Here is a 26,914-nt window from a genome sequence, read left to right as displayed (position 1 = left end):
AGTATTTTTGAGTCCGTCACTATCTTGAACAGAAGCCGATGCCTGGGTAATGAACACCCCCTCCCCTCCCCTTCCCCTCCCCCTCCATTACGCAGGACTCACCGAATCCGTTCCTGCTCCATCTCCTCCATCTTCTCCGCTCGGGCAATTACTCTATTGATGATTTCCTTTTCCTCCTCAGTCAGTTCCTCATTTTTCCGTTGTTTCTCCGTTTTGTTGGTGTGGACTGACCAGCCGGCCCCGAGTCTGTCACAGGTTTTCAGACAGTGTTTAAAGACACATCCACAGATACGTACGGAATAATACCACTGTCTTCAAAAGGAAGCTGGACAATCGCACCCTCCCCTCGGGAGGGGAGGGGGATTGACATACTCCCAGCAGAGTAGAGGGAATAATACATAGAATCATAGAATCTTTACAGTGCAGAAGGAGGCCATTCGGACCATCGAGTCTGCACCGACCACAATCCCACCCAGGCCCGATCCTCGTAACCCCACATATTTACCCTGCTAACCCCCCCTGGGACTAAGGGTCAATTTATCATGGCCAATCCACCTAAAATGCAGTTGAAATCAACCATGATTGAATGGTGGAGTGGACTCGATGGGCCGAATGGCCTTACTTCCGCTCCTATGTCTTATGGTCTTTGGAGTGTGGGAGGAAATCTACGCAGACACGGGGAGAATGTGCAAACTCCACAGAGACAGTGACCCGAGGCCGGAATTGAACCCGGGTCCTTCGCACTGTGAGGCAGCAGTGCTAACCGCTATGCCACCCCGCCACCCCAAACTTCCAATAGGAGGGAGACAATCACTTCTCGCTCCACATCTCTACAAGGGTCATATTTAAGAGATACTCTGTGGTGGGAGCACTCCCCTGCACCCCCCCCTTCATTCTTGATGGCACTAATTTCTCAGGGTTAAGGTTCTCTGGAGGCCGTGTCCTTTGGCATCTTATGCAACTGTTTTAACCATCCGTATGCCCAGAGAGTGATTGTTGTCAGGCTATTCTCCACTTGGGAAGAAACATCACAGTCAAGGCTAAATACGACTCCATTCCCACATCACTGGCTTCCCTCTGAAGTGGGCAAACCACTCAGTTTTAACAAATTATGGTTCAAGAAAGGGGCCTTCATTCACTTTCTCAGGGTAACTAGGACTGGACAACAATTTCTGGCCTTCTCAGCAAAGTCCAAAATCCCAAGAATGAATTGGGAAAAGAAAAGTCAGAACTTGTCTTCCCTCTGGTTTCCACTTCATACCTTCCAACGATGGTGGATAAATGATCAGATGAGATACCCTGACAGATTTATATCCCTTCCTGTTCCAAGGGTGTGAAAGCAACTGCTACTGTGACTAAAACCAGGTATCTCAGCACAGATGAGGGGCTCAGGCCTGGAGCCTTGCCTATCTGTGTGACCCATTATCACAGCAAACTGAGCCATTGTGGGGTTGAGAAATGTTGATACATCACCAATGATGACTCTAAAAATTCACTGAAAGCATTTTTTTGGTCACCTCATATCTGCATTAATCTCCCTTTGAGACTATTTCCATTTGATTTGAAAGCAGAGTATGTTATAACTTCTTTCACGGGAACTCAAGAACATACTCACATTTTACGAAGTTATTATATATACAGATGTGCATTCTTGTATATACTTTATGAAGGCACAGTATAATTAAGGGTACATTCATAGAATTATAGAATCCCTACAGTACAGAAAGAGGCCATTCGGCCCATCGAGTCTGCACCAACAATAATCCTACCCGGGCCCTATCCCCATAACCCCACCTATTCACCCTGCTAATCCTTTTAACCTATGCATCCCGGGACACTAAGGGGCAATTTAGCATGGCCAATGCACCTAACCCGCACATCTTTGGCCTGTGGGAGGAAACCGCAGCACCCGGAGGAAACCCACACAGACACAGGGAGAACGTGCAAATTCCACATAGACAGTGATCCAAGCCGGGAATTGAACCCAGGTCTCTGGAGCTGTGAGGCAGCAGTGCTAACCACTGTGCCACCCACAGATAATTTATATGGTCACTGTATATAAAGTGCACGACCCCACTATAAGTCTACATTCTCACTCGTTGAGGTCTTGAGTACAAAAATCAAGGCTGACACTCCAGTGCAGTACTGAGAGGGTGCTGCACTGTTAGACGTGCCATCTTTCAGTTGAGACGTTAAACTGAGGAGCCATTGGCCTCCTCACATGAACATTAAACATCCCACAGCTCTTTCAAAATAGAGCAAGGCGGAGCTACCCCTGGTGTCCTGGCAAATATTGATCATTATCATATTGCTGTTTGTGGGAGCTGGCTGTGCGCAAATTGATTGCTGTGCTTCCTACATTCCAACAGTGACTACACTTCAGAAATAGCTCATTGGCTGTAAAGCATCCTGTGGTCACGAAAGGCGCTGTATAAATGTAGGTCTTTGTTTTCTGATTGTCTTTGGAGTCAATGTCCAAACAGAAGAGGCAAAACAACTTGATTTTTTGTTGACATTAACACCAACTTGCATTTGTATGATATAAAGGAGGAGACTCATATTGGACACAAAATGTTCACTCTATTTCTCTCTCTGGGGTTGCAGCCAGACCTGCTGAGCTTCTTCAGCATTTTTTGTTCTTACTTCAGATTTCCAGCATCCACAATACTTTGCTTTTCTATCATTGCATTTATAAAGCAACTTTAACGTAGTAGAACGTAGGATTTGAGGTTAGTGGGGAGAAGTTCTGTGTAGATATGGTCAATCTGTTTAGGATCGTTGCCTCTCAGAGCTGGTGGGTAGGTTTCTGGGCAACGATAAGTGGAAGAGCAGACGGTACACATTCCACACCAAGCACATAAATTCCACCCTCTCCACACCAAGACGTGGCTGAACAACAGTGCCATTCTGTGATAAGAAGAGCACTGTCCGACAACTTGTTATGATGATGGGATAAAATGCAATGGAATATATATACTGGGCATTAAAAAGACATGAGTTTTATGTTTTAAAATGGACACAACCCCTCAAGATGGCTGAGAATGTACAGCTAGCCACTGACAGGAATGGCTGCAGGGTCTCTCTCTAAAAAGGACAATGGAACCCTCCCCTATGCTTCCAGACAAGGTGCTTCTAATAGAATCCAAAGTTTGGTTACCATCTCCGGTAAAGACAAAAGAACATAACAACTATCTCATCTCAAAAACCCTGGGTATAACTGCCTGCACCAACTAGCATATTCTTGGTTTCCTGTTGGAACACAAAAGGAGTTGGGAGAGCTGCCCAGGGCCGTTCTGCCCTGTCACTCTGCCTGTGTGCACGGTGAGGAAAAGCAGCTGGAAGTTTCACACACTGAAGGTGTGTGATACAGCACCAGAAGCAGTGCCCCTGAAAAAAAAGGAAATCTTTTGCAGGAATATCTAAAAACTCCCCCTCTGACTATGGAGGTCAACCAGCCTTGCAAAAAGTATCACAGTTAGAAAAAACTGAAGTACAACTGAATCAGAGAATGATCTACTCGCCTGCAGAAGTCAATTATACTGGAATCAATGCATTACGGCCGCAACGTTTCATCATCTATTCTACACAAGTCAAGGACTGTTCCAAAAATGTTTTATTTATATTTATTTACTATTGAACAAAGTTCCTACTTCTAATCCAGATGAATATAGAGGCATGTGTTTTACCATTTCCCCTTCCTTATAAACTTACTCTTATCTTACCTCAAGAAGGCCTGGTTAAATTGACTCCTTTTTAAACATAACTATTGGGTCTGGAAAAAGTATCCAAAGGAAAGGGAACTTTGTTAGATCAAACCTTGTTGCTCCCAGCAGAGGGTGGATTGAATAAAGCCAGTCACCCTACCTCACCTGGGTTTGTAACAATTTGTGGGTATCTCAGAAGGACGATAACAAATCGCAGGGTCTTGCCCAGGTCAGCGACTTTTGGGGAGCCTCATCTGGAGCTGCTCATAATAAGCTATACTGGCAAGATGCTCGAGAGATCACTAAGAACATAAGTAGTCTTACAATCCCAGGGCACCTAACTGGGTGTGGAGGGAAAGGCCTCTCCCGTCTTGCCCAGATTACTCTTTTCTCCGCAGTGAAGTGTAACCCCTCCCATGGGCAAACATGTGGCTGAAACAAAAGTGGGACTGAAACATACGTGGGTGTTTCATACAATTGCGGCCTGGAGTCACCCAAGAATAGGTGTAATGAGTTCCACTGTTTCTTTGAGAGATTACTGCCAAACCCTAAACTTCACTACTTGCTACCTACAGACAGATCTCATTGTGGCTGCCTGCTACAGAACTGAAAACAAATTCGTGGGATCTGGGCAACATTTATTGTTCATCCCTAATTGCCCTTGACAAGTGGCGGTGAGCCACCTTCTTGGACCACTGCAGTCCAAACTATGTGGGCACACCCGCAGTGCTGTTAGAGAAGGTGTGTCAGTATTTTGATACAACGACAGTAAAGAAACCATGATACATCCCCAAGTCAGGTTGGTGGGTGGCTTGAGTGGAACTTCCTGATGGTGGTGTTCCCATGCATCTGCTGTCTTTGTCCTTCTAGATGGTGGTGATTATGGGTTTGGAAGGTGCTGTCTGAAGAGCCTTGGTGAGTTCCTGCAGTGCATCTTGCCACACTGCTGCCACTGTACGTCAATGGTAGAGGATGTGCCAATCAAGCAGGCTGCTTTGTCCTGGATGGACAAGTTTCTTGAGTGTTGTTGGAAATGCACACATTCAGGCAAGTGGAGAGTATTCCATCGCACTCCTCACCTGTGCCTTGTGGATACTGGATAGGACGTGGGGAGTCAGGAGATGTGTTAATCATCACAGCGTTCCTAGCCTCTCACCTATTTTTGTAGCCACTGTATTTATATGTCTAGTCCAGTTTAGGTTCTGGTCAATGGTAACCCCAAGATGTTGATAGTGGGGGATTCAGCAATGGTAATGTCATTGAAAGTCAAGGGGAGCTGGTTACATTCTCTCCTGTTAGAATGGTCATTGCCTGGCACTTGTGTGGCGTGAATGTTATTTGCCACTTGTCAGCCCAAGCCAGGTCTTGCTGCACTTGGACATGGACTGCTTCAGTATCTGAGGAGTCGTGAATGGTGCTGAACATTGTGCAGTCATCAGCGAACATCCTCACTTCTGACCTTATGATGGAAGGAAAGTCATTGATGAAGTTGCTGAAGAGCATTGGGCCTAGGGCACTCCCCTGAGGAACTTGATTGTATTAAGGTGTAAGACGACAAGATTTAAGAATAGTCCAACGCTATGTCTCATTATCACAATAAATAAACTCTAATGACTAGTAAATTTTGAACCCTGATAATGTAAAGGCATTAATCCAATGATCAACCCGTTATGTTATCCCGCACTACCATTCTTTATATTCTACCTGGAGAAATACCATGATAAAATGGTCGCCAGTCCTCAACACCTCTGGAGAGAGAGACCAATTTTCTAGTAGGGTCCCAAACAGCCAACTCCAGAGGGAGAGAGAGCAAAAACCGAGCCTCCTGCTCCTTGCAAATCCAAGCAGAATCTGCCTGCTTTTCTCCATAAGCTTAACTCCTCCCATGACCCTGTCTCTTGTCAATCAAACTAATTAAACCCTACTCTGAAACCCCAGAGGAAAACCCTAAAATACATTAAAAATGCATTTGCTTCGATTAAAATGAACACCCCATTATCTAGGATCAACTATTTCTTGCATTTTCAGCATGTGGGCTTCCTGATGTAGACAGATCCACACCGTCAGCAGAGCTGACTTCCAAACACACCCTTTACAAGAAACAAGATATAAATACATTTCTTAAAGTATTGTCTTATAGTATTGTCACAATTGTCATCGAATCTTGTAATGATATAGTGCAGAAGGAGGTCAGTATATGACCATCTCTTTGGTAGAACTATCCAATTTGCCCCACTCCCCTGCACTTTGCCCATAGACCTATTAGTGAAGTCATTATTTAGATGAAATATTAAACCAAGCTGATTATTCCGTCAATTCCCATTTGGTTTGTGAGATTTGATTAAGTTTTGGAGCAAGTTTTCTCTGGCTCTTCCACAACCGGTCTGCTGTCGACAAATTACTTGTGCATCCTTTCATCATGAAACTTGCTGCCTCCAAACTATGATTAATGTCCCAGGTTGGCTTACTGCCAACTTTACTTCCCTTTTCTCCAGTGTCAGACTCGTTAAAAGTTATTTGCAGTCATGAAGATACTTTATTTGTTTAATTGCATTTTGTGTCCCATTGTTCATTGAAAAGTGACACATTGCAGCGGAATGGGGGATGGGAAGAGAGGGAGGAGGACCTTCACCAAGGCTTCGCCAAGCTGGCCACTAATACATCCAAGCAGTGGGCAGTTGGGGGGGGTCATTGTCCCAATTGTCTGCCCTTCTTCCTCGGCTATGTTTGCTGCCAGGTTGCCCAGAAAGAGAGCACACGTTGTCGGCCAGCATCATCAAGGCCTTCCATGCCCAGTGGGCACCGTGGGGACTGTGGTATTTTATTGACCCTTTTAATTACACTTTGTTTTGAGGCTTGACGTTTTCTTTGAGATTCTGTTTACTTTGATGCAGTTTCTCTCTCAGGGCTGCCTTTTCATTTTATCTCTCAATTTGTTGCTTTAATTTATTTGCTTCCCCCAAAGTAGCACACAGCGGAGGAGAAAACTATCACCTCGGAAGATCCCAGACCTGCTGACCCATCCACTTCCCTGTCTTGTGGGGAAATGTGGAAGGTGTATTCCTGCGTCTCACCAACTGACCACTCCCCCTGTTCTGTACCAGGCTGTTCTACCATGGGAGAGAGAGGGTCCACATCAAAATCGGATCCTATCCACCAAAGTTTCACACAGGAAAACTCTAGTTGGGGGTTTATTCCATAATGATGAATATTGGAGTTTTGGTCAGTCACCACTTTGGAAGGTGGTTGCGTTTGCTTCCCTGTGACCCCCCCTCTTGCCCCTTGTTTAAGCACCAATGGTGGTTCACATTCTCTATTTACATCCAAAATCCCAATCCCACAAACTCAACTCACACTCAGCACTGCACATTTGCCAAGAGTATCTTTCTTTTTATTCATCCTTGGGACATGGGCATCGCTGGCTGGGCCAGCATTTACTGACCATCCCTAAAAAAAAATTGCATGAGCTGATCTCCTCTTGTGGCACAAGGTCAACTTATTCAGGCACAGCCACTGATTGGTAAGAGAACAGAGAAGATCATATTAAAGAAATTGAACAGCATCTTCTGTTACTCTGAGTGTCATTCACTGAATGGGGGATAGATTTATTACCTCCTCCTGGGCCCTCAGACAAAACACTGAATGGGGGTCACAGGGAAGCAAAGACAACCACCTTCCAAAATGGTGACTGACCAAAACTCCAATATTCATCATTATGGAGTAAACTCTCACCGAGAGTTTTCCTGTGTGAAACTTTGGTGGATAGGATGTGGTTTTGATGTGGACCCTCTCCCTCCCATGGTAGAAGATCCCTGACCTTTTGACCTGTCCACTTGGCTGTGGTTTTGAGCGAGCCACAGCCAAGTGTACAGTCTTGACAACTGTATCATCTGAGATCAACTGTCTGGTCACAGAGAAAATACTGAATCAAATCACAGTGACGCTTTGAAATTAGATGGATAACATGCAACACTATGGAGACAGGGCCAGGAGGAACAATGCTATCCTGTCTCTCCTACTGAAATGGCCCAGAGGGATCTACCTGGCGTATGGACAGCACGGTAGCACAGTGGTTAGCACTGCTGCTTCACAGCTCCAGGGTCCCAGGTTCGATTCCCGGCTCGGGTCACTGTCTGTGTGGAGTTTGCACATTCTCCTCGTGTCTGCGTGGGTTTTCTCCGGGTGCTCCGGTTTCCTCCCACAGTCCAAAGATGTGTGGGTTAGGTTGATTGGCCAGGTTAAAAATTGCCCCTCAGAGTCCTGGGATGCGTAGGTTAGAGGGATTAGCGGGTAAATATGTGGGGGTAGGGCCTGGGTGGGATTGTGGTCGGTGCGGACTCGATGGGCCGAATGGCCTCCTTCTGCACTGTAGGGTTTCTATGTTCTATGTTGAGGGTACGGCCTGCGGCTGTCAGCTGGAGGGGCTTACCCAGTAGATATCGGCTGAAAGGGTTCACCATGCTTTGTTACATTCTGTGAAATTGCACAGTACTTTATTGGGCAGTAACACTGTGGCGAACGAAAGCTGGTTTAAGTGAGAAAAAGCATTCAGTGTTTTGTCTGAGGGCCCAGGAGGAGGTAATAAATCTATCCCCCATTCAGTAAATGACACTCAGAGTAACAGAAGATGCTGTTCAATTTCTTTAATATGATCTTCCCTGTTCTCTCACCAGTCAGTGGCTGTGCCCGAATAAGTTGACCTTGTGCCACAAGAAGAGATCAGCTCATGCAATGTTTTTGTTAGGGATGGTCAGTAAATGCTGGCCCAGCCAGCGACATCCATGTCCCTGGGATGAATAAAAAAATACTCCTGGCAAACACGTAGTGCTGAGTGTGAGTTTGGGGGATTGGGATTTTGGATGCAAACAGAGAATGTGAACCACCATTGGTGCTTAAGCAAGGGGCAAGGGGGGGGGTCACAGGGAAACAAAGACAACCACCTTCCGACACCCAGCATTGAAGTGGATCTCACAGAAAACCCTGGAAACAAGGGTACCTTCAGTGCCCAGTAATGGGGTTGGCTGAGTGACTGCAGCCAATTCTGTCCCTTACAGGGTGACCAAATCTCACAGGGACATCCTTGCATGGGACTCCATTAGAACAGAGACTGGGGGGACGGGGGGTTCAGCCAGAGCTGTGAGTGTGCGAAAACAGGAAGACAGCCGTTACTGCACAGACAGAAGATTGAAAAGCCCAAATTGCATGAAAAACATTATCCCATATTCATGCAGCCCCAGACCCAGCAGGAATAGTGGGTTCAATTAGGGAACAATCCTGGGTCACTTAACAGCCAGGGTGGGGGTGGGGGTTGGGTGGTCGAAATCCCTAGTTAATCTTGCAGAGGTCCTTAAATGAGCCTTGCGACCTGACTCCCAGCAGACCCACAGCCCACAGTTTGGGGCAATGAGCACCTGGAGCACATGCAGGCCTGCAGCTTTCAGAGCCAACACAAGGTACTCCATTATCAACCCTGACATACTTCATGTGAGAGAACTAGAGAAAGACAGTGAAAGATACACAGTATGAGAGAGAGAGAGATAAAGAAAGGGGAGAAATAGAGAGAGATAAAATGACAGAGAGGAGAGAAAGAGAGCATGAGAATGTGGTAAAACACTGTTAGCATATTACCTGTATATGTGACATGCCTGGACACATCCCTGCCAGCCCTGCCCGAGACTCCTCCCCCCCCTGGTCCAGGTATAAAGGCGACTGCTCCCCACCCCCCTGCCTCAGTCTGGACCAGTTCATCGGCATGGGTATGCTCCAAGTCTTTTGCTAATAAAAGCCTATTTGTTCTTGCATACAAACTAGTCTTTGCTCAATTGATGGTGCATCAGAGATAGAGATACCGATAGACAAATAGAGACTTAGAGAGAGAGGTACAGAGAGAGAGGCAGCTAATAAGTCGCTGGGGAGAATGGGAGGCTGCACATGATCCTGGTGGCTGCCCGACAGCAATTTAATGCTGGGAACAGCCTCAATTGCTTTGGGGCAAAACCTCCTCCCCTTTGACCGAAGAAAGTTTCACCTTTAGAGAGCTGCCTGCCAATCGGGTTAGCTTTGCAATCTCAGGCACTGTTGGAAAAGCAGATAGTCTGCGTTCCTCAGCATTGGCTCTAACAGATGAATCCAGGGTTGGGACTTGCGGTGAGCAATGCGAGTTAAGGGGGGGGGGGGGTTGCAGGCAGGTTCAACAGGCCAGGGGACAGTGTTAAGGGAAGGCAATGTTGGCCTTTGTGTTCCTGATGGGCCCTGGATATCCCCCAAGAAGGATCCCCCAATCTTTGCCTGACAGGAAGCTCTCATAGCTAAAGTTTTCAGGCTTCCCACATGGCAAGGATCCCCCCCTCCCCACCAAAGGTAAAAGCTAGCAGGGACAGGATTGGCCACTCAAGGGTCTCAATAGGCCTAAGGCCCCCATAAACTTTCAGACAGGTGAGGGGTGGGTGGATAAGTGGCAGGAAGGCCACCAACTTAGTTTTATGTACCTCCCTCCACCATCAAGCACACCAGCAGGGATGCATAAAATCCAGCCCATGTACAGAGAGACAGAGCCAGAGTAGCTGAACCATAGACAGTGAGAAAGGGGAGAGACAGCCATACACAAGAGGGGAAGGAGAGAGAGACAATGAATGAGTGAACTAAACACTAAGACAGACAGAGACAGCGAAAGAGCCATACACAAAAGAGGTGGAGAATGAATGAGAGTAGGAAAGAAGGAGTGAGAGGAAAAAAGGAGTTTTTTTATTCATTCGTGGGACATGGGCGTCACTGGTTTGCCGGCATTTATTACCCATCGGCAGTTGAGAGTCAACCACATTGCTGTGGCCCTGGAGTCACATATAGGCCAGACTAGGTAAGGACGGCAGATTTTCCTTCCCTAAAAGGGCATTAGTGAACCAGATGGGTTTTTCCTGACAATTCATGGTCATCAGTAGATTCTTAATTCCAGATTTCTTTTTAATTGAATTCAAATGTCACCATCTGCCGTGGTGGGATTTGAACCCGGGTCCCCAGAACATTAGCTGAGTTTCTGGATTAATAGTCTAGTGATAATACCACTGGGCCATCACCTAGAAAGAGAACTTTATCCAGGTAAGAGAAACAGTGGTGTTCCTTGGATAAATGCAACTAAACAGAAGAAATGCAATAAGGCATTGTGCTCTTGTTATGTTCCTCATTAAACTTTAATATGCTTCAGACAGCATTGCAAAAAGATACTGAACTGTTCAATCTGGGACACGTCCCACAGAAACATTCCATTATTCTGCCAATACAATTAGATGCTGACCTTATCATACGCAGCACCAAAAGGTACAAGAACTTTGGGTTTCTCTTTCCTGGCTGCAGGACTGTGAAGGGTCCGATTAGTATTCTGCTGCCGTAGCGCCTGCTCCGTGTAGCCAGTTCTCACATTAAAAAATAAACAGACCTCTCTGTCTGCGGAGAATTTATGGCAATTTCTCCATGTTCCAAAGCCACATTCTCACTTATTAAAATCTATTACAATCTTACTGGGGGGAGGAGGGAAGAATTGCAACATATCCCCTGAATGAAGGATCATAAATTATTACATTACAAAATTGCAAAAGGAGGAATTTACAAGAGAACTGCAAGTCTGCATAAATCACGACATTATCTCCAGCAAGACAGTGATGAGGGATTACGTGACTGAGCACTGGTGTAACTACGTTACACACAGACCCATTCCATCTTGCCTTCTCTCTGACTGTTCCCTTCATATCACTTGCCACATACCCACCCCTCCTGAACCTGCTGGTTAAAGCAGGACCCCAGTATCAGTGACACCAGTCCTCTCCCCCACATATTTCACCCGTTGACATTCAGTCTGTGTCTGACTGCTTGACTACAATGATGGGTGGGTGGGAGGAGGTGGGGGGGGGGGGGGGGGGGAGGTGGTGGCAGGAGGCTGGCATCAGAATGTAGGGCCCGATTTTACCAATTGGAGTCTAAGGGCGGGATCCGGGCGTAATACGGATCCGAGCCTGGAATCCTCTTTCCAGCGCGTCCATACGCGTTTTGCCAGCTCCGGTCCGATCCGCGCTGTGGGCAGGGCTTAGCACTGCCGGACCGATCGGAGCTCTGAACTGCACATGCGCAGGTCGAAAAAAATCTGACAGAGCGCGCCCGAGCGGGAAGAAAAAAAGCAGAGAGAGCGGCTCTCTGACACAGACAATCTGGGGGTGGGGTGGGGGAAGAGGGGCGGGGGTGGGGGCGCTGCCACTCTGCGGCCGATCGGTGGGGAGGGAGGGGGCAGGGGGCTCAGCATTCTGCTGAGGTGAATAATGACAGTCGTGGTGTTTGAAGTATGCGGCCACTCCGGAGAGGAGGGATTCGTTCCTCCGGTGGGGAGGAGGGATTGGCTGCAGAGTGGCAGCGGAACCCCCTGCCCCCTCCCTCCCCACCGATCGGCCGCAAAGTGGCAGCACCCCCCACCAGAGGATGATCGGTCACATCCCCTCCCCCCCCCCTAGAGGATGATACGTCACACCCCCTCTCCTCCTCCCACCCGCCCCCCTCCCCAGAGGAGGAGCTGGGTCAGAGAGCCGTTGCAGTCTCTGACCCCGCTCTTCGGAGGCTGCAGCGGCGACTTCGGATTTTTAGTCGGCAGGTCGATTAGAGCGCGGATCCGCATCGGACCAGGAGACGGTAAAGTGGGATTTAGAAATAGAAAAATCATAGAAACCCTACAGTGCAGAAGGAGGCCATTCGGCCCATCGAGTCTGCACCGACCACAATCCCACCCAGGCCCTACCCCCACATATTTTACCCGCTAATCCCTCTAACCTACACATCCCAGGACTTTAAGGGGCAATTTTTTAACCTGGCCAATCAACCTAACCCGCACATCTTTGGACTGTGGGAGGAAACCGGAGCACCCGGAGGAAACCCACGCAGACACGAGGAGAATGTGCAAACTCCACACAGACAGTGACCCGAGCTGTGAAGCAGCAGTGCTAACCACTGTGCTACCGTGCCGCGGTAGAGTTGGGCGCGCGGTAGCACAGTGGTTAGCACTGCTATCGAACCCGGGACCCTGGAGCTGTGAAGCAGCAGTGCTAACCACTGTGCTACCGTGCCGCGGTAGAGTTGGGCGCGCGGTTCATTAAGTCGATTTAAATGCATGCAAATGCATTTAAATCGTTGGGCCGCCCGATTCGAGCCGGACCCACGCCCGAATCGGGTGTCGGTAAAGCCGCGATCTGCTCGGAATCGCGTGCAGATCGCGGTATAGGCCCAACGCCCAACTTTACCGCGATAAAATCGGGCCCGTAGACGGAGCTGCGTATAATGTTTACATCCACTCACTTTCCAACAAGGTGTCAGTGGATAGCAATTAGTAACAGGTGGCCTGGCCAAATCTGTCTGAAACAGGTCAAGGGCGCCAGGGGCCATTACAACCACCAATGACTGGGCTCCTTTCACCCATTATTGATACTTTAAAGGGTGTGGACGATTGACACTTTTATTGCTTGTAGTTAAATGGCTTTTTTTAAAGCAAAGTGGAGATTCTTTTTATTTTTTCCCCACAGGATTTGGACACTGCTGGCTCGGCCTTAATCAATGCCTTTTTAAAATAGTTTTCTCCTGTCACTATTGGGGTTCATTTGCTCTGTGCAGTGTCTCGAGGATCAACGGATATGGAAGTACCATAGCTTGACATAGGGACCACAGGGGGAGTTAGAGTGCCATGGCTTAGCATAAGGGACATGATGGACACTGATGTACAGTGGCAGCAGTGTGTACCATGTACAAGATGCACTGCAGGAACTCACCAAGGCTCCTTAGACAGCACCTTCCAAACCCACGACCACTACCAACTAGAAAGACATGGACAGCAGATACATGGGAACACTATCATCTGGAAGTTCCCCTCCAAGCGACTAATCGTCCTGACTTAGAAGATGTTTTCTCACTGTCGCTGGATCAAAATCCTGGAACTTCATCCCTAACAGCATTGTGGCTGTACCTACACTACATGGACTGCAGCAGTTCAAGAAGGCAGCTCACCACCACCTCCTGAAGAACAATTAGGAATGGGCAATAAATCCTGGCCAACCCATGGCACATTGCACGAATGAATACAAAAAGAGTCATGTTGGGTTGGTGGAAAAGCATGGCTTGGCATTGGGGCAAGAGGGGCTATTGGGTGGTGGTTGGGGGCCTTATCCTGGCATGGGGGCATGAGGAGAACCTCTTAAACTCACCTTTTAAAAGATTCCCTCATGCAGACTAGGGTTCACGACTGCTCTGATGGGTTCTGATCGACAACTCTTATAAATCTGGTCCGACATGCCTATCGCTGCAATGGAATCAGTCCATTCAGGAGTGCTGGGTGGAGCTTATGACCTGAACCAGCCCACACCTTTTAAAGGCATTTCTGAAAATCAGAGAGCCAGGAACAGGGGTGGGAATCATAGAGTCAGGACCCACCTGCCATTTTTAAAGGACTCCCAAGTCATAGAATCCCTACAGTACAGAAGGAGTCCTCTCGGCCCATCGAGTCTGCACCAACAACACTCCCACCCAGGCCCTATCCCTGTAACCCCACATAGTCACCCCGCTAATCCCCCCAACACTAAGGGGCAATTCAGCGTGGCCAATCAACCTAACCCGCACATCTTTGGACTGTGGGAGGAAACCGGAGCACCCGGAGGAAACCCACGCAGATAGGGGGAGAACATGCAAACTCCACACAGACTGTCACCCGAGGCTGGAATTGAACCCAGGTCCATGGCACTGTGAGGTAGCAGCGTTAACCACTGTGCCACCATCTCATCATCCTGGAAATATCTCCTAATGTGGCTCTGTGTCACTTTGTTTTTTTCACTGCTCCTGTGATTCATCTTGGAATATTTTATTACGTTAAAGGCGCTACACAGGTTGTTGTCATCTTTGATCCTTTTCTGGTTGAGAATGGATCCGTGGGGAATAGGCGGATGACAGGAATAGCACAAAAAGGAATTAAAAATCAGAGGCAGGGGGAGGGAGAGAGTACGGTTCCGTCTGCCCTTTCTCAAAAAAACTACAGCTAATTTTATCGAAACTCAGATGAGCAACAATGGAGTACGTTTGGATGCCAAGGACAAAGAACAAAGAAAAGTACAGTACAGGAACAGGCCCTTCGGCCCTCCAAGCCTGTGCCAATCATGATGCCCTAACTAAACTGCAAAGAAAACCTTCTGCCCTTACTCGGTCCGTATCCCTCTATTCCCTCCCTATTCATGCACCCATCCAGATGCCTCTTAAATGTTGCTAATGTTCCTGCTTCCACCACCTCCTCTGGCAGTGCGTTCCAGGCACCCACCACTCTCTGCGTGAAAAACTTTCCCCGCACATCTCCTTTAAACTTTCCCCCTCTCACCTTGAACCTGTGCCCCCTTTTAAGTGGCACTTCCACCCTGGGGAAAAGCCTCTGACTGTCCACCCTGTCGATGCCTCTCAATTTTGTAGACCTCCATCAGGTCTCCCCTCAGCCTCCGTCTTTCCAGTGAAAACAATCCTAGTTTATTCAACATCTTCTCATAGCCGACACCCTCGAGACCAGGCAACATCCTGGTGAACCTTCTTTGCAATCTCTCCAAAGCTTCCACGTCCTTCTGGTAGTGTGGTGACCAGAACTGCACGCAATACTCCAAATGCCGCCTAACCAAGGTTTGATATAACGGCAACATGATTTCCCAACTCTTGCTCCAGCCGATGAAGGCAAGCATGCCAGATGCCTTCTTAGTCACCTTGGCCACCTGTGTTGCCACTTTTAAGGAACTGTGGACCTGCACACCCAGATCCTTCTGTATGTTAATGTTCTGAAGGGTTTTGCCATTTACAGTATAATTCACACCCAAGTTTGATCTTCCAAAATGCATCACCTCTTATTTGTCCGGATTAAACTCCATCTGCCATTTCTGTGCCCAAGTCTCCAATCTATCTATATCATAAGTCAAATAAGGTGACCTATTTATGTGGGGCAGCTTGTCGCACTCTTTATTTTATATTATTATTGCAAAGGTAAGGTGTTCCAATTGCACTAAATGTGCAGAATTTAATATCCTCCCCATGGCGAGTTTGGTGGCAGGGGAGCATTTAATCAGAGGGGAAGGTGGGAATGCCACCACATTCCCGCTTCCACCCTAATTATATCCAGGGTGAGAAGGTCCTGGATGGCCATCCTGACCCACTGTCAATTGAGACCTTAATGCCCAGTTAAGGGCTTCATTGCACCATCACTGGTATTAAACAAGTGGGAAACTCGCTATGCAGGAAGTATGACAAGTAAACCCTGGCATGTTTGTGTATGGAGCCCTGGGGGTTGGGGGTCCCCTCATTCAAAGGCACTCAGTGCCTGGTCGAGGGAGCCGGCGTCAGGAAGGGAATGGTCGCTGAAAGCCACCACCCTTCTCTGGCTTCCACCCCTCTCAACCCCCTTCCCTACGACTTCAATCCTGCCCCCACTCACCAGTGCCTGTGTTCCTCTTTGATCCAAGTCTCAGCTGGATGTGGTAGTGGCAGCAGCCACTGCCTCCCCAGTGACACTGCAGCGCACTGGAGAACTGCAGGCCCACGAGTTGCTGGCAGCTCTGTGAATGGGACTTTGGGGTCCTTGATCCTGGAGAAGGAGGCCGAGTGGCATTTAATTCAGCAAGTCTTCTGTAACAGAGGCAATGTGGGACTCACGGCCAAAATCCCTGTCGCCTTCATTAAATCTAGCCTAATGAGACCAATCATAACTGCTCTACTGATTGCTCATCTTACAGTGAGATGAAGCAACTTTATTGATTCATAATCAGGCTTTACCTTCCACCTAACATACAGAGGGATCTGGGCGTTCAGGTCAACAGTTCCCTAACAGTGGGAACACAGGTGGCCAAGGTTCTCAGTCAATCTTTAGAATGATTACAGTGAAAACCATAAAGATCTGGTTCAGGTTACAAGGGATGATGGTCTTTTCCTGCCTTATGCCCTTTCTCAACTCCCAACTATCTGTCATGATGATGAGAAAGTGCAGATTGTGTCACCATGGGCCTCTTGCATTTCACTTCACCCCCCCCCCCCCCCCCCTTCCTTCAAGACCAACCTTCCAATTCTGATTTTCTGTTTTCATGCATTTAGGAACTGCCACAAGAGCCTCAGGAGTAGGAGTGAGAGCCAACAGCACAGCATTGAGGAATATAGCCCCATCTCTTAATCTAACACTGGTGGCCATTAGCTCAGACACTGATACTACATATACCTCAGAGGTTATGAGTTGGGACCAGCACATGGTGAGTCACTGGCCATGAGTGTATTTAAGGGTACAGGATGGTTTATCAGTTCCCCACAGTGAGGTCACAGACAGGTTCTGCTGCAGATCTCCAATGAGGGCCTTGGTGGGGCAGCAAACAGGAGAGCACTAAATGGGCATGCCGGCTGAGACTCTGGGTGCATTAGCTGACCTACCAGACAACCTCTGTCACTGTCAAGAATCTGGCTGCAGGTCGACAATGGACATTCTGCAGCGAATACCCTCTGCTTAATCTCTGTTCCACCTCCCCTGCCATGCTGCAGATCCACAAGGTCTTGCATTGTTGCCCCTATAACTGTTGTAGACCTGGTGTGGACAGGGCACTAAATCCTCTGCCCTCCCGGTGACAATGCTGCAACACTCCCGTGACAAATCCAGTTACTTGCCACAGCACCTCCAAAGACACACCACAGTACTTCTACAAACCTTGCAATAACTGTTATTCTTTAAATTTATCATATTGGCAAGGTATGTGCCTGGTCCTTTAAATAACGTAATAAGAAGTCTCACAACACCAGGTTAAAGTCCAACAGGTTTATTTGGTAGCAAATACCATAAGCTTTCGGAGCGCTGCTCCTTCGTCAGATGGAGTGGAAATGTGCTCTCAAACAGTGCAAACAGACACAAAATCAAGTTGCAGAATACTGATTAGAATGCGAATCCTACAGCCAGCCAGGTCTTAAAGGTACAGACAATGTGGGTGGAGGGAACAGTAAACACAGGTTAAAGAGATGTGTATTGTCTCCAGACAGAACAGCTAGTGAGATTCTGCAAGCCCAGGAGGCAAGCTGTGGGGGTTACTGATAATGTGACATAAATCCAACATCCCGGTTTAGGCCGTCCTCCGAGGCATGGTACATTGGGGAAACCATGCAGACGCTACGACAACGGATGAATGAACACCGCTCGACAATCACCAGGCAAGACTGTTCTCTTCCTGTGGGGGAGCACTTCAGCAGTCACGGCCATTCAGCCTTGGATCTTCAGGTAAGCGTTCTCCAAGGCGGCCTTCACGACACACGACAGCGCAGAGTCGCTGAGCAGAAACTGATAGCCAAGTTCCGCACACATGAGGACGGCCGAAACCGGGATGTTGGATTTATGTCACATTATCAGTAACCCCCACAGCTTGCCTCCTGGGCTTGCAGAATCTCACTAGTTGTTCTGTCTGGAGACAATACACATCTCTTTAACCTGTGTTGAATGCTCCCTCCACCCACATTATCTGTACATTTAAGACCTGGCTGGCTGTAGGATTCGCATTCTAATCAGTATTCTGCAACTTGATTTTGTGTCTGTTTGCACTGTTGGAGAGCACATTTCCACTCCATCTGACGAAGGAGCAGTGCTCCGCAAGCTTATGGTATTTGCTACCAAATAAACCTGTTGGACTTTAACCTGGTGTTGTGAGACTTCTTACTGTGTTCACCCCAGTCCAACACCGGCATCTCCACATCATGACTACCTTTAAATAACACCAGAGCTTGCTGGGCCCTTCTTATAGTTGATCCTTGATCTTTGGTGAGTGCTGATGCATTCACTGAATGAACTAGCAGGGTCCAAATGAGGAGTGAGTGTCACATCAACAGGGCGCAGGGGACATGCACATGAGTGCACTTCTCAAAATGCGCACACATCTCACACCCACAGCTGGATGACTGGCTTCCAAAGGCAGCGTGACAAATAAGTTTTGTGTACACTCTTCATCAAACTAAGGAAAATAATAAATGGTTCACAATCACGAAAACATGGCTATTTATATAATTGCCATTTTATTATATTCTTAAGAATAGTGGGTATTTACAGGTCTGACAAGTCTCTTTGCAAGTTCCAGTCGTCAACTCTCCAACTTGAACACGGAGATAATTAAGCACTACCTAAAGCTTTATAAATTTGGATAACTGTCAGCTAAACTACCAAAAAAACTGTCAGTCACACAACTCAACAAATTTCACAGATGTTTGCCTTGGAAACGTATGGCTGGGATCCTCTCACAGACTGTCAGTTTGGACAGTGATTAGATCAACTTTCTCATAACCTTGTATTGAATTACAGTGAGGTCAAGATTCTGTCCCATCAACTGTCACTGACCTAAAAGAAACCATGATCAGGATTCAAACCAAACAGAATCTCAATCGATTAACCCCCCTTTTTAATTGATTGCTAAGGTACAGACACCAAATTGATCAAGTTCCTTCCTATCGAGCCCTGTATGAAATTTCTGAGTAAGAAGTTTAACAACACCGGGTTAAAGTCCAACAGGTTTATTTGGTAGCAAAAGCCACTAGCTTTCGGAGCGCTGCTCCTTCGTCAGGTGAGTGGGAATTCCCACTCGCCTGATGAAGGAGCAGCACTCCGAAAGCTAGTGGCTTTTGCTACCAAATAAACCTGTTGGACTTTAACCCGGTGTTGTTAAACTTCTTACTGTGTTCACCCCAGTCCAACGCCGGCATCTCCACATCATGACATTTCTGATCCAGGTTATAACACAAAATCCTGATCCAAGAATAAAATATTCCGAGATTATCCAGGGTTTAATACTCAGTAGTAAATGTAATCAATTTGCTGCCCAAGACATTGATACAGTTCCAAATCAAATCATTTTTATGCAAGCTATAGGTTTTAGTTCGGTGATTGTTTTGACTAAACCACTGGATGAATTACTGAATGGACGACACCAGATAGATCAGCTAATGCCAGTTCATATTTGCAGCTTTATATGTGCAACTGGATCGGGGCATATAATTTCCTGGCAAAACAGTCTTCCCAGGGTTAGAGCTGTGTCATTTTCACAGGGAACAGTTTTGTGTCGAGTCCCCTCAGTTTTATAAGTTGGCAGACCAGGTGATTTTCATATTCACTTCCAGAAGTTCAGCAGCTCTGTCCAATGTTGCTGAAGGCTAGATGCAACTTTTCCTTTGTAGCACCGTGAATTGTGCAATGGACAGCTCTCCCTGCCCTGGAGTTTTTGGGGAGGGGGTCAAAGTTGGTGTGAGTACCCACCTCAAAACAGGCAATCACTCCGGCGAAGTATTCATTTGGGAGGAATGGTGTTCCTAAGCAGCAGTTCTGGGGTTTGGGATGCCAGACTGAAGTAACACCTGTCTAATAAAGGGTGTCCGTGGTTATTGGGAGTGCACAGTGGCAAAACGGTTAGCACTGCTGGTTCATATTGATTCTAGCTCATTGAATGGAGGGAGGCGAGCATACGGTTTCAGTGATGGATCCCATGGGCATCTTTTCATCTGATTTTTATCACTGCCTTCCTCCACAGATGATGAGCTTTAAATATAAGCACTGCCAGTTCTAAAAGGGCTTATTTACACTGATTGCATTGTGAGGCTCCATAATATTTCTAAATGTCATGAATCCACAATGACATAATCTCAAGTGTAGTATTGGGTTGTAGAATGCACCTCCTGCTACATTTTGCACATCAGTTAGTAAGGTTTTTATTTTAATATAAAAAGGGATAAATTTCTCCATCTGTTTCGTGTTATATATAAAGCAATACAAAACCTTGGTTAGGTCGGATTTGGAGTAAGGCGTGCAGTTCTGGTCGCCACACTACCAGAAGGAGAGGTTGAATAAGCTAGGATTGTTTTCATTGGAAAGACAGAGACTGATTACGAGAGGCATAGACAGGGTGGATAGTCAGAGGCTTTTTCCCCAATTACAAGGGGGCACAGGTTCAAGGTGAGAGGGGGAAAGTTTAAGGGAGATGTGTGGGGGAAGTTTTTCAAGCAGAGAGTGGTGGGTGCCTGGAACGCACTGCCTGAGGAGGTGGTGGAAGCAGCCACATTAGCAACATTTAAGAGGCATCTGGATGGGTAGATGAATAGGGAGAGGATAGAGGGATACGGACCGAGTAAGGGAAGGTTTCTCTTTAGTTTAGTTAGGGCATCATGATTGGCACAGGCTTGGAGGGCCGAAGGGCCTGTTCCTGTGCTGTATGTTTCTTTGTTCTTTGTATATTCTCCCCATTCTGTGCACCAACCCAGCAAGAAAGGATTACTGGTTTCCAGGCCCATTCCTGACACAGATTTTCATAGAGGGGCAATGCTGTGCTCAATGTTTCAGTGCACAGTGCCATGTTGTTAGTACTTCAACTCTTTGCCCATAGAGCCTATCCTCATAGAGAGTCAGAGCTTTACAGCACAGAATGAGGCCATCTGGCCCAGCAGGTCTGTGCCAGCCGTCAAGCGCCTATCTATTCTAATCCTATTTTCCAGCAATTGGTCCGTAGCCTTGTACGCGAAGGCATTGCAAGTGCTCATCTAAATGCTTCTTAAACATTGAGAGTCCTCGACTCATTCAGTGAGCTCAAGATTTTTTACTGGTTCCTCTCCACACTTGGAAAGTGCAGAAGGAAACGGACATTTAGAACTCTAGTGCTAAAATACTGTAAAATAGCTTTAACTTAATTCTTGGGACATAAAAATAAAATTGAAAATTCATCTATTTCAGTTATGGTCCACAAATTTAAATTATTGATGAATAACAGTCAAGGGTTTGGATGACATCAACATTGAAAGCTGAGTGGATCTCGGATGCACTGAAATAGTGACTGGATTACAATCCCCCGCTCCATGTTTAATGTGGTCTTACTAACATGAAAACAGTATGAGCGGCCAACCCTGCCAAAACTCACACTGATTATCAGCTGTTATAGGGCACTGTGATAGCATCGCTGTGAAAATAATACCCGTTCTGTTCAGGGGAAAGCGCAACATTGGAATCATGTTGCAGAAACAGAGCCGCACCTTGGGCGGAACTTTATCAGATTTTTTCCAAAGTGTCCAGCTAGCGTGAATATGGGAGAGTTGCTGATCCGTTTTTCGGACGAGTTTTTACTCCCAATTTTATGCACTTAGTCTTTGAACATATGGGCGAGACAGTTCCAGCTGCTAGAGGCAGTGGGCGGGGCCTAATTCACCAGACAGCCGGGAGGTCAGATCAGAGCCACAAGCTGCGCACGTGCAGGAAAACCAGAAAAAAGCAGCTCTGCTGACAGAACCCCCCCCCCCCCCCCCCCCGGGGCCAGATACAGCCCCCCCCCCCCGGGGCCAGATACAGCCCCCCCCCCGGGGCCAGATACAGCCCCCCCCCCCCGGGGCCAGATACAGCCTCCCCCCCCCCCCCCACCCAGGGGCCAGATACAGCCCCCCCCCCCCCCCGGGCCAGATACAGCCCCCCCCCCCCCCCCCGGGGCCAGATACAGCCCCCCCCCCCCCCCGGGGCCAGATACAGCCCCCCCCCCCCCCCCGGGGCCAGATACAGCCCCCCCCCGGGGCCAGATACAGCCCCCCCCCCCCCCCCCGGGGCCAGATACAGCCCCCCCCCCCCCCCCCGGGGCCAGATACAGCCCCCCCCCCCCCCCCCCGGGGCCAGATACAGCCCCCCCCCCCCCCCCCCCGGGGCCAGATACAGCCCCCCCCCCCCGGGGCCAGATACAGCCCCCCCCCCCCCCCCCCGGGGCCAGATACAGCCCCCCCCCCCCCCCCCCGGGGCCAGATACAGCCCCCCCCCCCCCCCCCCCCCGGGGCCAGATACAGCCCCCCCCCCCGGGGCCAGATACAGCCCCCCCCCCCCCCGGGGCCAGATACAGCCCCCCCCCCCCCCCCCCCCCCCCCGGGGCCAGATACAGCCCCCCCCCCCCGGGGCCAGATACAGCCCCCCCCCCCCCGGGGCCAGATACAGCCCCCCCCCCCCCCCCCCCCCCCCCCGGGGCCAGATACAGCCCCCCCCCCCCCCCCCCCCCGGGGCCAGATACAGCCCCCCCCCCCCCCCCCCCCGGGGCCAGATACAGCCCCCCCCCCCCCCCCGGGGCCAGATACAGCCCCCCCCCCCCCCCCCCGGGGCCAGATACAGCCCCCCCCCCCCCCCCCGGGGCCAGATACAGCCCCCCCCCCCCCCGGGGCCAGATACAGCCCCCCCCCCCCCCCCGGGGCCAGATACAGCCCCCCCCCCTGCCACCCCCCCACGGACATCAGAGACCCCCCCCAACATTACTGACCCCCTTACCCCTCCTACCCAGACCCCCGACACATGGCCCCCTCATCAACCACACCCCCCCCCCCCCCACGGCTCTGATGACTGACATGACCCTCTCTCTCCCCCGATCATCACAGAGGCACAAATCCCGCCCCCCCCCCCCTCCATCACCACACCTGCAAGTGCTGACGTGGTTTCCCCTCCATGGTAACAAGGCAAACTGCATTAAACTTGCTCTAACGGCCGTGTGACTCGCCCAAACTGTCTGCGGCTGATCTGCCCCAACAAGGGAGAGCTCCATAAAAACCCCAAGGATGGACAGACAGGCAGTGCAGGAAGAAATGGCCTCCAGGAAGACAGCTCCCTATTTTACAGACATGGACCGAGCCAGGTTGGTGGAGGTGGTGGAGGAAAGGTGGGACACCCTCTTTCTCCCAGCAGGATGCCGTCCCAGAGGGCGGGATGGAAACGCAGCCTGGGAGGCAGTGACAGCATGCGTTAGTGCCAGGGTACTGGCCAGGGCAACAAGGAAGCAGTGCCGCAAGAAACTGAATCACCTCATCCGGACAGCAAGGGGGAGTGTTTTACCTCATCTAGCATCTTCCCCCTAAATGACCCCCAGATCCCCACCCCCAGCACCCTGCATGCTTTCAGCCCCTGACCTCCAAGCACCTCCCTTCTCCCACCCAAGAGTATCACAACCCTTGGCCCCCGAGGGCCACCCCCTGAAACCCTGCAGGACTTGTGCCATTAGATTTGACGTGGCTCCTTCTGTCCCCACAGGAGAAGAATACCCATAATCATTGTGAGAGGGCGAAGACAGGGGGGCGGTGAGCCTGAGATCCGGGTCCTCACCTCCTTTGAGGAGCGGGGGCACTGGAGCTTGCGGGAGAGGAGGGGATGCGGACCATTAGGCGACAGCATGGTTGGGCTGGAGCACAGAAGTGAGCACCTACCAACTCTCCACTTGTTGGAGAAATCTCAAGTAAGTTGCATGCAGCCCAGATTCCTCTCCCGCCCTTGTGCTTAACCTTGTGTCCTGTGTTGCAGGAAGTGACCCCACGTGCCTGGGCCATCTGGCACTGCGGCCCCCACTGCTGCTCCCACCCATCCTGCCCCTGACAGCTTGGAAGACTCCTCGGAGGAAACGGATGAAGGGAGCTCCGATACCGGCACCAGTTTTGCGTCAGCTTCCACCTCGCAACTCACCATGACAGAGACTCTCACATCGGGAGGTCAAGTTAGTGGCGAGGCATCTGGTGGTCGCTCTCTGCTGTGCACGACACATCTGCTAATGTACATCGGATGGAGGAGGGAACATCCAAGGCCTCTGGCACGCGGGGGCCTGCTGGAGGCGAGGACTCAGCTGGCCCCAGGCTACATGCTGGGCCTCTGAGATCACTTCTCCCTCAGCTGCTGGTGATGCAGCAACAGAGCCAGGGAATGCAGGAGGGGCTGATGGCCACACTGGACCAACTGGAGGCTGTTGGGAGGAGTCCCAAAGCTTTCAGGTGGACCAGCTATTGCCTGTCCTGTGCGGTTCCCAGGCCAACACTGCAAGGGTGGGGTCTGCAGTGGAAAGCCTGGGGCAGGGAATCCTCACCATGAGTGGTAGGGTCCAAGCGATGGCCAAGTCGCAGCAGGCCACGGAGTCCCAGAGGGCCGTGGCCGAGTCAAAGCAGGCCACAGCTGAGGGCCTCAACAGGCTCCTCAAAATTCTGTGGCTAGTGGCGGAGAGGCTCGAGAGCTTGCAGGAGACCCAGTGGGCCAATGCTGAGACACAGTGGAGTAAGGCAGCAGGCCTCGAGAACATGGTTCAATCGCAGAGGGTCATGGCTGAGGGGCTACAGCGCACGGCCCAGAGTCAGATGGCACTTGTTGCTGCCATTGACAGGTGGCCCCCGACTAAGACGGCCATCGCAGAGGGCTCGACCACCATGGCAGGAACATAGGTGGTCCTCCAGGATGTAGAGTCAGGTGACACCGGAGCTTCTGGAGCTCACTGCAGAAGCACCGCCATCCCATGGAGTGATCCAGTGGCCCACAGGTACCTGAGGGAGGAGGAAGGACTTGAGCCTGTGCCGGGGCCTTCCACCCAGGAGACTGTGGCAGTGGCTACACCTTCTGACTCCCCCCTTCCTGACACCAGGGCATCTCAGGTGCAGTGGGATAAAGAGGGTCATTGATACATCCCTGAAGCCAACCAGGGCCCTCAAGGTCCAAGCTTTCCAGAGGATGCTCGCCAAGGGCATCACAGGCCAAGGGGCACAGTAGGCAGCTGACCATCTCCATCTCTGATGTACATCCTGGGGAGACACCGAGATGTAGTGATAAGCCACATAAGGTTAAGAAGCTTTCGCGGCACTAAGGTGGCACAGGTGAAGGGCAACGCTCGGTAGATAGAATATTTAGGCACTTTAAAGTCTCACGTTCACGTTTTTATATTCTCACTTAATGTGAGAGCACTATTATTGGCAACAATAAATATATTTCACTTCACACTTGTGACTAACTTGTTTCTAATTAGCCTCTATCAGGGATGTACTTACCCCAACGGTCACCGGAGGGGCCCTGCATGTTGAGGTCAGTGGGGGAGGCCCCTCAACGCACTGCTACTGAGAAAATCAAGGTGCTCAAATAATTCACTAGCTACAGTGGGTGGCATGCATTGGCAGTGACTTGCAGCATCTGCCATGGCATCCCCAGAACCCACGAGAGTGTCCCTCCTCCCCCCCCACTCGGCCCAGGGCTCTGCATGGGGGTTTAATGCTCCCTTACCCGCCACCCAGACGTGGGCCCAGGTGCCAATGTGCATGCGGAGCTCAGGTAGGAGTCAGACTAGTTTGCAGTAGGGCATCATCATAATGGCGCTTAGCGAGTCATCATCACCCTCCTGCCTGCCACAGAAACCTGTTACCACAGCGTGCCCAGGCCCACCACTCTGGTCACAATGTTGCAGAAGATTGTAGGACTCCAAGGGGGCGGGGGGGGGGGAACCCACGTGCGGCAACACAGGTCCCGAGTGATGAGGGCCCCCCCTCTCACCGCCCTCGCCTGTCTGATCCTTGCTGCCGTCAGCCCTACAGCGCCTGCCAAGTAGGGAATCCTCACCATGAGTGGTAGGGTCCAAGCGATGGCCAAGTCGCAGCAGGCCACGAAGTCCCAGAGGGCCACAGCTGAAGGCCTCAACAGGCTTCTCAAAATTGTGTGGCTAGTGGCTGAGAGGCCATGTTGCTCGTCATCCTCCTCCTCTTCCTCCTGCTGGGCAGCCTCATCCCCAGTGACGCCCAGCTGGTCAGCCTCCACGTCCTCTTCCTCCAAGCCGTCTTCTCGCTGCTGCACCAGGTTGTGTAACACACCACCACAACGCAGGACGATATCGGGGAGTTACACTGGAGAGCCCCGCCAGAGCGGTGCAGGCACCGGAATCGCATTTTGAAGAGAATGCACCGCTCCACCATTGAACGGGTGACAACGTGGGCCTCATTATAACCGGGTCTCCGCATCAGTCTCAGGCCTCCGACAGGCATCATCAGCCAAGTCCAAGCAGGGACCCCATATCCCCCAGGAGCCATCCCTGCACCTCCGGGACATCAGAACTCCTCAATATGAAGCTGTCATGCACACTGCTAGGGTGTCTGGTGCAGATGTGCATGATTGTCACACAACAATTGCACATGTATTGAATGGAAGCTCTTTCTGTTCATGAATCTTCCTGGATTCTTCATTGGGGCCTTGATGCAACATGGGTGCAGTCTGTAGCCTCCTGTACATTTGGCATCACCCCGACTGGCTGCGAATCCTGCAGGCCCGGGCGTACCGGGTATCCGCGACCTCCTTCAGACACTTGTCCACAGATTGTTGTGAAATGCCACAAAGGTCTCCACTGGCAGCCTGGAAGGACCCGATGGTG

General features: G+C 50.0%; 1 protein-coding gene across 1 annotated transcript in view; it reads right to left on the bottom strand.

Moving 5' to 3' along the window:
- LOC144502909 (rabphilin-3A-like) overlaps positions 1-26,914 on the bottom strand; it is a 150,261-nt gene that overhangs the window by 114,218 nt on the left and 9,129 nt on the right. Inside the window, exon 2 of the mRNA XM_078227321.1 lies at positions 103-246. Within this exon, the coding sequence (XP_078083447.1) occupies positions 103-246 (144 nt within the window). The remainder of the gene's footprint in view (positions 1-102; positions 247-26,914) is intronic.

This window comes from Mustelus asterias, chromosome 13, assembly GCF_964213995.1.
Source record: "Mustelus asterias chromosome 13, sMusAst1.hap1.1, whole genome shotgun sequence".
Taxonomy (NCBI): domain Eukaryota; kingdom Metazoa; phylum Chordata; class Chondrichthyes; order Carcharhiniformes; family Triakidae; genus Mustelus; species Mustelus asterias.
Note: the sequence above shows the minus strand (reverse complement) of the source record. Positions and strands in the feature narration are given on the sequence as shown.